Consider the following 12654-nt stretch of genomic DNA (forward strand, 5'->3'; position numbering starts at 1 on the left):
AGCCCTTAAACTTAACCCAGGATTTTATTTTGTTTGCTGTTCTGACTCAAATCGTTCCCAATGTTTTCCTCCAAATTATATTAACTCTTGAATGATTTTACCTTCAATAAAAGATAAACCTAAATTATTTGTGTAGTGCCAGCCACAAACCAACAGATAATATCTGTATTAACTCCACAGAAAATCTCAAACTGTGGTAAAGAGTAGTACAGTTGTTAAACAAGAAAATAACATCAGGAACCTGTATGTGAAGGAAGGATTTGTACTGATCACCGGGTACAGGTTGTTCTGCAAATAATTTAGGTAGTTCTACACATATATATATGTGTATGTGCATACACATAAAGTACTAATACGCTATCTATCTGCAAACCTCCGTATAGGAAATATGTATGAAGCATTCGTTCATTGGAATAACATTAGGTAGAGAAAATACAAGAAATATAATTAATATCATATCTTTTTAAAAGGATAAACTTTACTAAGATCATAAAAGTGCATGAGGAATGTTCATATTCTATCGACTGAAATAAAAGATGTAGCTACAGGGGCTGGATAGGTGACTCAGTTTGTAAAATTCTTGCCATACAAACTTGAAGATCTGAATTTGAATCCCAGCACCCACATAAAAGTAGATGTGGTGGCATGCATTAGTAACCCCAGCTTTAACAGGGTGGAGATGGGGGACCCCTGGAGCTTGCCGCTCGTTTAGACTAGTCAATCAGAATGTGTCTCCAATATGGACAAAAAAAATACAATTAAACTCAACTATTCTTTTAACATGGCTTCATCAGTTCTTTCTTTTCTTTGAAATTCTTACCACTAAAAAATCTAGCTGTTAGCTCCAAGAACATTAATCTTGACTGAAAATCAGTTGACATATGAGTCACGTGAAGCCATGTGGCGTGGCCTCTGTGCTTACTCTTGGCACACTGGCCTTCTACAGGATCCTTTGCAAGCCGATCTCAGACTCTGTCTCAGATGGTGTCATTGCTCAAACAACTACATAACACTTCTACATAAGAGATTTATCTGTCCAGTTGTCCTAGATAATACAGCAACTGAAAACATTTTAACAAGGTGTTCCATGAGTCTGCAGGGCTTCTTAAATAATGGTTGCTTTGAGCTTTAAGACACTATTCAGGAAAGAAGATAACTATACAAACTATAAATAAACAAGAGGTTGTTAGCACAAAGAAAATCCTGTATGTGAAATATATTATACATATATATGTGTATATATATTTTAAATATGTGTGCATTCATATACATATACGTTATGTGGAAAAATATTTATATTAGACCATTATTTATCATTTATATTCTCTTTTTAAAACTATTATATCTTTCATATTCCCTAGTATAATAAAAACTGTTGGCAAGGTTGACTTTTTTCCAATACTGAGACTCAAACCCAGGTAATGTTAAGCAAGTATTAGCTACTAAGGTACATACCCAACCTGTAACAATTATTTTTAATGGTGGCATGATTGGGTTATACTGCTATTGATCTTTAAATATCTCCTTTCTCTATATATGAGCTTATATGTGAAAAATTAATTAATGTGTTTCCATGCATAAAGATAAAATATCACCATCCCCTAAATCATTGTGAAGAGTTACCTCCATATATGAGTACAATCAGCAGTGAATGATTACCTGTATTTAATAAGTCCAGTAAACAAGTGAACTAGTGCCTACATGTATAATAAGTACAATAAATTAAACATGAGCTCTTATATATGTGTGAATTCAATTACTGTGATTCTGGGTGAAGGAAATGATTACTAGCAAGCTGTCTGAAAGGAAGTGATGCTGAGGTTTTCCAGAGCAGATGAGGACACAGTCACGGAGATCCCTCATGTCTCAGCTGACACATTTAGAAAATGAATATATGTTTTCAAAGTTTCCTTATTTCACCTCACACTTGTTTACTGGGCCAGAAAGACAGCCTGATGCTTCTGTCATGTTATTTAGAAACCAAAAGCTTACCTGCTTCAAGTGAGAATCTATACAAGTGTGTTTAGAAGTTTTGGAAGCCAGTATTGCTATCCTTAAAATTCTGAATACAATGTTGCTCTTAAATTATGTCACTTGTAGTGGTGTGGTTCAGTGTTTTCCACAGCTCAAGACAGAGTTGAGAATTTAAATTCCAGTGCCAGCACATCCTCAGAATTGGGCCTCTTCCTCGGGACAGCATTTCTTTCGCTGCAGAAAGGCCCATCGACGTGTTTTATTCAGTTTGTTCAAAACCCTTCTCACTGTAGTCTCTGTGCCCTCATATAATCAATCTTTCTATGCAAAGGTCAGAGCGGGCAGCTATTATCCCAAGGCAGGGAGAACAGGACAAAAATGAAATTTGTAGAGGGAAAACAGTCCGTGAACCCAGGCAGTTAAAGGTCATCAAGCACCTTCTGTGAAACAGAATAATTTCGCAGTGGTTTTATGCTAACAGAAAATGAATTTTCATTGACATGTTTTATCAAATAAGCAAAATCAGGGAACCGGGTGGCAAGTGAAAGCCGTACCAGGTAGACCAACAAAGCTTCCTCAGCTAAGGTCTGGTAGGTAAACTGTAGGTGTGAGACACACTCGGATGTAGTAGCTGAAATGTATAATTCTTTGTCGTGTTCAGAATGAGACATTCATCTGATCTCCTTCCAAAGTACACGTGATTTTAATACTCTCTTCTTAGCTGATTCCAAGGACCCTCAATATCACTTAGCCCAGTTTTAAATACTCTATAGTTCTTGTATATGGTCTCATTTGCTAAAATTTATCAGTTTGTTGTGATTTATGAGTTACTCACAAGTCTTTATTTATTGAACTCATCTATCAAACACAATTCTAAATACCCCCAAGCCTCTAGGAAGCTGAATGGATGCTGTTTAGAATTGGTTCCCTAATAACAAAATGTGAGTGATCATTTATCACACGGCTGTACTTCCCATGTAGATCGGTCTGCATGGCAATTGCAAAAGCCTATTCTTATTCCTATTAGATACTTCTCACCTATCTCCTATTCTCCTGTAATAAGATTCATTTCATCTGTGAGTCTTGAGCTGGGCTTCATGTGATCTCATGTTCATTACTTTAAGGCTGGCGAGTAAATATTGTGAGTTCAGTCAACAAACCAAATTTAATTTGACCAATAGAGAAAGTCAGTTCCGACAGAATCGTAAAGCCAAGTATTAGATTGTTTTTAAAAAAAAATACTTTGCTTCCATTCCACACATCATTTTTGTTCATCAGTAATCTTACATGTTAAAATTGGTTTGTTACATGTTATTACTGTGGTAACCTGCCATATCTTGTCAGTGCTTAACCTGCCAATGAACTACATATTTCCTCTCTGTGTACCATGGAAAGCACAGGCTGGGCAGTAATGGGAGCACTCTGCTGTGTACAGTCAGCACCAGTGACTGCTGTGATCAATGACTGTTTATATCCTAGAAAATTACTAAGAGGTTCTTAGTCATTTTAAATTGTCAAATTTTTACTTATTTACTCTAATGTGTAAGGCTATTTTGCCTACACAGGTGTAAGTGTGCCACGTGTGTGCAGTATCCACAAAGGACAGAAGGTATTGACTCCCCTAAAACTGGAGTTACAGATGGTTGGGAGCTGCCGTGTGGGTGCTGAGACTTGAACCTGGATCCCCTGCAAGAGCAGCCTGTCTTGGTAACTGCTGAAACATCTCTCCAGCCCTTGTAGCTGGCCATTAATTTTAAGGTGAACTGTCTGCCACAGCTCAGATTTTACAGTTTCTGTCAGTTAAAGGCAATTGTGTTTTTTAATCCAATTATCTTTATTTAAAAGTAGCTTCACAGAAATTTTTCTCTTCTATTTTTTTCTCATTTTTCCCTCTTTTTTTTTATTTTTTGAGATAATATTATTCTCTACCCCGAGCTGGCCTAAAATGTTATATAGCCCATGCTAACCTAGAGTTGTAATCTCTCAGCCTGTGCCTGCTGAGTTCTGGGATGACAGGTATGAACCACCACATGTAGCCTCATGGCTCAGTCTTCATGGTTTTTTTCCAGTGTATGTTTGCATTTATTTTACTGTATTCTCATCATGTTCTCGGACGTAATCAAGGGAAATTCCTCTCAGGGAGCAAGGAATAGCAGACGGTTCCCACCAAGTAGGAAAACCCTCATTGTTCCAGTAGGTGGTTAATGCAAGCTCACACTGCTAGAAATTCCAAGTTTAGTTGTTGTTTGCATCCGTGGACTGTGCACTCCTGCTTCCTCAGCTCCCCAGCCGCTACTCTAATTGGGCTTTTCAGGTATCAAACTGTCTCCGTCCAATTACATCAGAGACCTGCCTGTGCCTTTCATAAGAATCAAAGTGTTAGTGGATGTTGGAGAAACAAATGGCATCTCTCTGCAGGATAGCATTATCAAGGCAAAAAAGAAAAGAAAGTTGTCTCTGCTGACACAGAAGCAAAGGCAACATCTTACACAAGCTACTTTCGTCAAACCCTAGAACCATTTATTGGACACCCCCGTGATAGGGACTGCACTGAACACTAGGAGTGGATGAGAAAAGAAGTTTCTTCGCTATTGACATTCATATCATAATTTCTGCATTCCCAGAGATGCTTGAAATGTGTAAAATCATTTTAGCACATTGTGGAGGATTGGATAGTGCAGGACAGGTTATGTTGGCAGCAGTAGGTAGAAGTGATGAGGTAAACAAAGCGCTCCTCTCCTGTTCCACAACAGAGAAACCGGTCAGTAGCCTTCAGTTCATCTGACAAAATGACTGCTGTGAACGTGCCCCAATTAGCTTACGAGCTCCTAGTGTTAGACTGTGAACCAGTTGAAACAAAGAGAAAGTTGTTTCTTCCAAAAGTAAACCTGGCTCCTGAACCAGGAGGGAAGATCATTTAAAAGAAAAACAATGTAGATTGTCAGGTTGGAAGTAAATTTGTCAGAAGAGAAAGGATCCCAGAACCAGTGCAGGGAACAGCTTAGAAGGTGGGTTTGTCAGCTGTGTTACTCTAACAAATGCCCAAGGAAATGTAGCTGTGTTTTAAAAAGAGCTTTATTTAGCCCACCCTCTGAATGAATACGTATCTGTGAATGGACTTCTTCCTATAGAATTCTGAGATAGTATGCAGTAATCTGATTAAATTTTCACCCTGTTAATAATTAAGAAAAAGGAATAATTGTTGGCCTGCAAATACTTAGGAACCACAGTGTATCCAAACCTCAGTGGAATGGATCTCAGTAAGACTATGTGCTTAGAGTCCCTGCTTAACTTCCTACCAGCTGGGCAAGAAAGCAGGGAAATAATAGCGACTATGTTACAGAGTTGAGATATGTTAAACTACATGAGGAGTCAGCAAGGTTATGAGGTCGTGCTTGCCTAAAACAGAGTGGCTACTATTGCCATTCTACGTGGGCTGGAAGCCACTGGAATGACTGTGATCTGTCAGCCACAGATAGGGTAGCGAACCCCTTTCTAGGATCAGCCACATTTTTCCTAGCATAAATATTAATAAAATACTCTGCCTTACCCAAAGTATCCCAGTTTTGGAAATAAATTACATGTTATTTTAGTAGAGAGTCTCCGAGTAGAACTGGAGAAAGCCACTCAGAAATGCACAGGAGGCTAGAGGAAGCTGTCTGGACTATAACCCAGAGGGCTCTGAGGAGGTGGGCTCTCTGACACAAGCCAGTCAGCAGAGGGGGAGAGATGTCATCATCTCATGATAGGTTTCACGTTCAGACCAGAATTGGGGTCTGCTGGGAGAAAAGGGAGCAACCTTTCCCTCGGCCTGATAACCAGAGGATGTTGGGAATCTCTAATGAGTACTGTGGTCAGCAAGCAAAAATCACTCCTAATCACTATAATTTGGACTTAGTGGTCACTTGAGAGAGAAGAGAGAATTCAGTGTTTTGGAATAAGAGCATAATTATGAAAAAAATATAAAATTGTAAAGCAGAGAAATAATTTACTTTTAGACATGTGAAGTTTCCGATATCTGAAAGGGGGCATTAAAGGAAAACATATCAGAATGCAGGAATTTTTTAAAGATTTTTTTGTAAATTGTGTAGGGGGCGCATGCATATGAGCACATGCATGTGTCGGAACTTCTAAGTGGAAAGATGTCAAACTGTGAGGGATAACAGTCTGTGTTATATACTCCAGAAGGCTCTAAGGGGGTGTGGCTCCATCCATCACCAGACAGCAGCAGATGCAGCCTTTTTATGCGTTCAGCATCCTGCATCAGAATCAGAGCCTCACCCAGTCCATCCACCGTGAGCACTGAAGCCTTCAGAGAGACAAAGAGAAGATATAGGTAGAAAAGATTAAGATGTGAAGGAAGGACAGGTAGGACTGGCCATCCAGTACACCTAATTAGGTGTAGCTTCCTATGAAGCTATGAAGAATTTGTGGACTTTAAAGACATGTGAACCAATGGAATAGAAGACTCAGAAATAACCCAACAGCAAAGCCAGTCACCTATAATTTTTGAATTTTTTTTATTTATCCTTTGACATTATATACATGCATATAATCTGCTTTAACATGTTTACTCCAATTTATGCCCTCTCACTTTCTCTGGACCCCTTCTTCCCAGCAACACCCCTCACCCCTTTATTCATGTTTATTAAAGAGCCACTGAGTCTAATTGGGGTTGTTAAATGATCACAGGTGTGGTGTTATTAGCTGGGACATGGCTAACCATGTCCAATGAAGGAAATGATCTCCTCCTCTCCCATGCCTGTACTTGCCAATAGTTCATCTACAGGTTGACCACCATGAGTCCTCCATCCATGATGGAATGCTAGGGTCCAGTCTTTTCTAGTAGCCCCAGCTGCTCTGCGTTCGTGAGGGCAGTAGTCAGGACACAGGACAGCATTTCACAGCTGCCCTTCCCATTTTCTGGCTCTCAGATTCTGTCTTCGGCCTCTTCTGTAATGACCTTTGAACCATGGAGCAAATGATGCACATGATGTATGGGGAACACTGAGCAGCCAGTTATCAAGAATTTTGTACCGGTGATGGGTCTCTACACTAACCACTGCCCACTGAGAGCATGAGTGATCTGTGTGTGCGGAAGTATCCTTGCTCCCCCAGCAGCCAGCTTATCACCTCCTTCTGAGCCAGCCACCTTACCACTGCCTTCCAGCTAGGGGTCCTAGGTTCACATCACCAACTCCACCTGATCCCACTGCCTGAGAGGAAGTCCTAGCACTATGAAAGCTAGCCCACAGAGACGTCTCCAGCTCAGTGCCAGCTTGTTTTCTCTATGTCGCGTAACAGAAGTGAATGGTATCTTAGGGTCTTTGCATCTAGTTCTGTTGGGTAACCATGAACAAGAGCCTTTATTGCTTTGGGAGCTCTAAGAGCCTCCCTGACAAAGAGCTCATGGGGAGGTGTCTCGTGCCTGGTTCTGGAATTTTTGTTTAATACTCTTTGACTTCTGGGAGCAGCACTATCCATTCATGCATGCTATCTCAGTTCAAACTCCTTTAAAAATACGTTTCTAAATTAGTTCATAGAATAGTGGGTTTCCATATAGCCTTTTCATGTAGCCTTATTTTTACTCAACCTTCCCCTCAATACTCTCTTTCCTTCCATCTCCTCAGCCCTATGCCCTCTTAAACAGCCACCTTTTGACACAAAGATGTCAAAAACGTGCATTGGAGCATCTTCAACAAGTGTTGTTGGGAAAGCTGGATGCCAGGATGTAGAGGAATTCAATTAGATCCTTATCGGTAACCCAGTTCAATTGAAAGTGGATCAAAGACCCTAATGGAAAATAAGAAATTCTGAAAATGACATAGGAAAGCTGGAGCAAAACTCTTCAATGTATAAATATAGACAGGGAAATTCTGCAAAGGACTCCAGCAGCTAGAGAAGAGCAGGAACTGACAATTGGGGTTATGTGAGATTGAACAGCTCCCGCACAGCAAAGGAGAGCATCTGCAGAGTCGAAACAGTTTACACAATAGGAGAAAATCTTTCCCAGGCAACCTCTCCTGTTCATGTCCTGCCCAGTCTCATATCTCATCAGACAGAGTTCCACAGATCTTAATGTGCTTAAGAAAAACAGCTACCAACTCAAGATCCTATCTGTCGGTGAGCGTCCAGGAGAGAGAGCGAGAAAGAGAAAGGAAGAGAACGGTTGACATGTCTGCTTCCTGCATTAAAGAAATTGGGAGATAGTGAGACAGCCATCTAGTGGTCTCGGGAGCTGTGTTTTCACAGCCCAGTGCAGCCAAGGCTATCGTGTTGCTTTAACATTTTACTTTCCTAACCTAAACATGATTTCAAATGACTTTTTCAAAGGGACCAGAGTGTTCCGCATGTGGTATCTTACGACCACCTTTCAACTTTGATGAAGCTGACGGGCTAGGCAAAGTGTTCAGTCTGTGTTTCTCCTTTCGTATTAACCTGATAACATTGATTTAACTTTGAAATTATGTGCTTCACCTCTTCTCGAAATAACATTGTATTTTATTTTCTGTGGAAATATTTCATTACTCAAGCATGATGAGAGAAGAATTTAGCTGAAGTGGATGAACTTTCTTCTGGAAGACAGAGTGTGACTGTAACCTAACCCATTTGGTTAAGTCATGATTTGTTTTGTTTATTTTGAAGAGATTGCTCTATTAGTTAGGAATTTTTTTCTGATTGAAAATTTCGCCAAGGATAAGCCAATTTCATCAGCAACAATTTCAAGCCTACTTTAAATTGCTAAGCCAAGATTATTTGTAACTCTGACAAGTGTGTTAGTGTAAATTTGGAAAGACTTTGTATCCCCTTTCACAAATGTCTTAAGATTATATTCTTCAGTGGCTTACAGCAAACCATTTATGACTTTTTGACTTCACATGGCCCTGAAAAAAAAAAGGCTTATAAATGTTATCCAGTGGTGTTATAGATGCAGTTAAATGTAGGCAATCAGAATCATAATCATGGTTTCCTAGCAGCCAACCTGTAGAGTAGGTCGAGAACAGGAAAACCTAGGAGGTTGCCGGGAGACCACATGTGTATTTTCCATTCACATAGCAGATGTAATGGGTTTGTTCATGTAAATGATGATATGATGATAATTAAGATACTATATGGGCTTTCTTTTGATATTGTACCTAACCACAATTTATGCATGGCCTGTTTTCATAAAATCCTACCCATGTTCATTCTTTAATATAACAAAGACACTTAGTGATGATTCAGCTAATGATTTTCAGGGTTTTTTTCTTTTATTTTCTTTGTTTCCAACTGCTTTTAAAGGATTCTTATATCAAAAAAAAATAATAATTATTCTAGAGCTGCTCCACTTACTGCTTTAGAGGAGTAATTGGATCTCCTCATACTAGCTATAAGTATTTGATTCCTTGTAGCTTATGCTTTAGCAGATTTTTAAGACAAACTTAACTTGTTTGGTTGTGATGAAAGCTCTCTTTAACACAGTGGTGGCTATTTTTGTTTTTGAAATCTGATGGATTCCTAAATTCTTAATTTCCATATCAGTTAAACTATTCTATGAAAAGCCAGTGATTGAAACACGCCATGCAACCCCGTGTGAGTTATTTTGTTTCGTTTCTACTAATATGTCGATGGTCACAGTGTGTGTGTAATAGCAGGGAGAAGATGGTATACGAATGAAATGTAAACTATAGTACCAGTGTTTGAGTTCCCTCTCCTCTCTGTTCCCTCCTCTGTCTCTTCCATCCCTCCATCCCTCCATCCGTTCATCCCTTCTCTATGAAAGTCTGAAAACACGCTTGCTTCTCAGCCAATGTCGCAATCAGGAAATGATGTTTCTAAAGAACCAGGTTTTGTAACTCTGTCTTGTAAACACTCTGCCTGTTTCTCTCTTTTTTTCCCCACAGGTGATTTCTATTCACTGCTTTCCAAGCTGCTAGGAGAGAGGGAAGGTGTGGTTCATGTGCACAGACATAACCCTGCAGAGAAGGCAGACTCCGGTTCAGACCCGCTAGCTGAGATTGCGAACATAGTCCAGAAAAAGGACCTGGGTCGACCTGATGCCAGAGAGGGTGCAGAGCGTGAGGAGAGGGGTAACGCTATTCTAGTCAGAGACAGAATCCACAAATTCCACAGACTAGAGTCAACTCTGAGGCCAGCTGAGAGCAGAGCTTTCTCTTCACAGCAGGCTGGTGAAGGTCTCTGGGAACCAGAACACTCAGGAGGTGCGTTCCGGGTTTCTGTGAAGCACTAAAATGTGAAACACTGCAATCCACATTAGCAAAATCTGAAGGGAATAAAAATGGAGAGGTAGTAAAACTCACCAATAAAAAGGCCTTAATTGGAACAAGTATGACTCAGATTTGGACTATCAAATACCACATTTGTTTGGAAAAGATTTTTGTGTTGGTCCTGTACTGCATAAATTCAACATTTATTTGGTGAGGGAATCCAAAGTAGGACCATAGCTGCGTCATTTTGGAAAGAATGGCATGTGAAATTCAGAGTAACAAATCACCTTGTTCCCCTTTGGCTCACTGGGAAGAAATTGAAATTTCAAAAGCTCACCTATAAATACCGATGTATGTCATGCCTACCCTATCTTCTCAGGTAATTAATGTCTTCTCAAAAGAGTCAAATACGCTCAACATTCTCATCCCACTGACTTACTTGTAAAATATAACCATTTTATGACTGATCTCTTCTTCCGTTATCAGCAGCTATCATAATTGAAAATTGAGTATATATTTCGGAAGGGACCTCCAGGAAGTCAATAATTATCAGATTTGTCTTTCCTTCTAGCCAGGATCTGGCTTCCACAAATTAGAGAACAATACCTTATTCCCTTCAGGTTTCTGTGCCAGCCATCTGTAGAGGCCTCATCTTTGTCTTTAATTGTGCTGTGGCCTCTGTGATATTGATTGTGTTTCACGTGACTCGCTAATGTGGAAATCCAAGTAATAAAGCATGTGCAGAGAATCTCCAAAAAGTAAAAAAATAAAAAGTAAGAGATATGCGTGCATGGCCGCTGTCCATGCGTGGGCTTCGACGGCACAGGCTGCCAGCTTGATGTTTTCAAATTCAGCTCTGCAGGAAGCCATGAATTATTCAACACCCAGCTGATTCTTATTTATAATTGAAAAAATTAGCATGCAGTGCCTTTGCTCACATGGAAGTTTCAAGTATTGTCCATTGGGACTGGCCTAATGGTCTGTATGAGGTGTTAAGTGGAGGCTAGACTTTTAACTCTTCGGATTTTAAGAGGCTCTAACTGGCTCCAAATTCCTCTAATAAAGCTGTGTTTCTCCAGAGGTGATCTGGGGACACGTCTTGCTTGAGAATTATCTAAGCTGTTTAAGGAAAAAGCTCTGTATCTTTATGAAAGAACAAGTGAAATGGTTTCTGTGAGTCGGGTGCCCGAGATGCGCAGTCTGTTGAGTCTCTACCTATCTCCTAACACATGAGGGTCTCTCTGAACCTCGAGGCCAAGAGCACAGATATGTACACAGAAGCATCTGGTGAAACACAATTCTGTTCACGTATAAATGTTAGAACTGCAGCCTGCGTTAGTTAGTCTATCATTTGCCTTTTCATTTCTGAATTTGAGGTATGCCCATCGCTTTTAGCGTCATAAGGGGGAAATTCAGCATTCGGGGACTAGAGAGATGTCTGAGTGGCTAAGGGCATGCGTTACTCCTGAAGAGCACCCAGGTTTGGTTCTGAGCACATATATGAAGGCATATAATTACCTGTCACTCTAGTTCCGGGGGATCCTATACCCTCTTATGGTCTCTGCAGGTAGCAGGCACACACATGGGGCCCATAAATACATGCAGGCTGTCACATAACATTTTTTAAAAGAGATTTTGCATTTCTGAAGTCTTAGTTTTTCTAAGAACGAAATCTTAGAAAGTAGGAATTGCATATTTTGCTGTGTCACTTGGTATTCTCGGAGCTAGTCATGAGGAAGTGCTCAGGAGAAGTTATTTCTGAAGATCTCAACCGGGAAGTTTTTTCTTCATCGTAAAATGTGGGTAAATGTCACTAAATTTAATAAGTCCCTGAGTGTTAGGCAGCGCAACTCCCAGTTACTGAAAGAACTCTATGTGCATTTTCTTTCTGATGTGGCTTGTTCTAATGTTATTTCCCGGTTCTAAGTCCAAAATATAAAAACTCACATTTAGTGAGTCTTAGCCTTTCCTGTTCCTCTCTCCTGTTGGCTATTATACCATGCATTGTACATTAACAAAGTTTGCTCAGGTGTCATTCCATTGCATAAGTCAGAGGAAGCTGGAATCTGCAGCAAGCTTTCGTTTTTCAAAAAGAAGGGAAGGCGTGTTCCCACATATAACAACCGCATGCAATTCGTATTAGTCTAATTCGTGTGTACTTCCCAGAATATTGGCAAGGAGAATAAAGGTGACGGATAATGTGTTATTGTTTCTCTTCTGCCCTTTCTTTACTCAACTCAAAGTGTAGAATGGCCTTAATGGTCTAGAGGAATTAACTGTCTCCTTAAGTGCCTAATTTGCTAGATGGAATTGTATTATCTGCAAAGAAGAAGTTAACTTTTTGTATGGCATTGTAACTGAAGCAAAAATGCAAGGCTATTTTGTCACTTAATATTATAATAACACAGAGTCATTTCAGATATCTTTAAGGCATGTTAATTTTCAGGAGAAACTGAAGCCAAGCAGAATTAAC

The 12654-nt window shown here is 39.8% G+C and overlaps 1 protein-coding gene across 10 annotated transcripts in view; it reads left to right on the forward strand.

Moving 5' to 3' along the window:
* Nucleotides 1-12654, forward strand: part of Pam (peptidylglycine alpha-amidating monooxygenase) — a 286594-nt gene that overhangs the window by 227559 nt on the left and 46381 nt on the right. For 5 of the 10 annotated variants that reach the window (XM_085696100.2, XM_085696107.2, XM_085696114.2 and 2 more), the window contains exon 15: nucleotides 9858-10175. The exons of the other annotated variants lie outside the window; for them this stretch is intronic. In XM_085696100.2, coding sequence (XP_085552226.2) covers nucleotides 9858-10175 — 318 coding nt within the window. The remainder of the gene's footprint in view (nucleotides 1-9857; nucleotides 10176-12654) is intronic. 10 annotated transcript variants of the gene reach the window in all.

Source organism: Myodes glareolus, chromosome 1 (genome assembly GCF_982192425.1).
Source record: "Myodes glareolus chromosome 1, mMyoGla1.1, whole genome shotgun sequence".
Lineage (NCBI taxonomy): Eukaryota > Metazoa > Chordata > Mammalia > Rodentia > Cricetidae > Myodes > Myodes glareolus.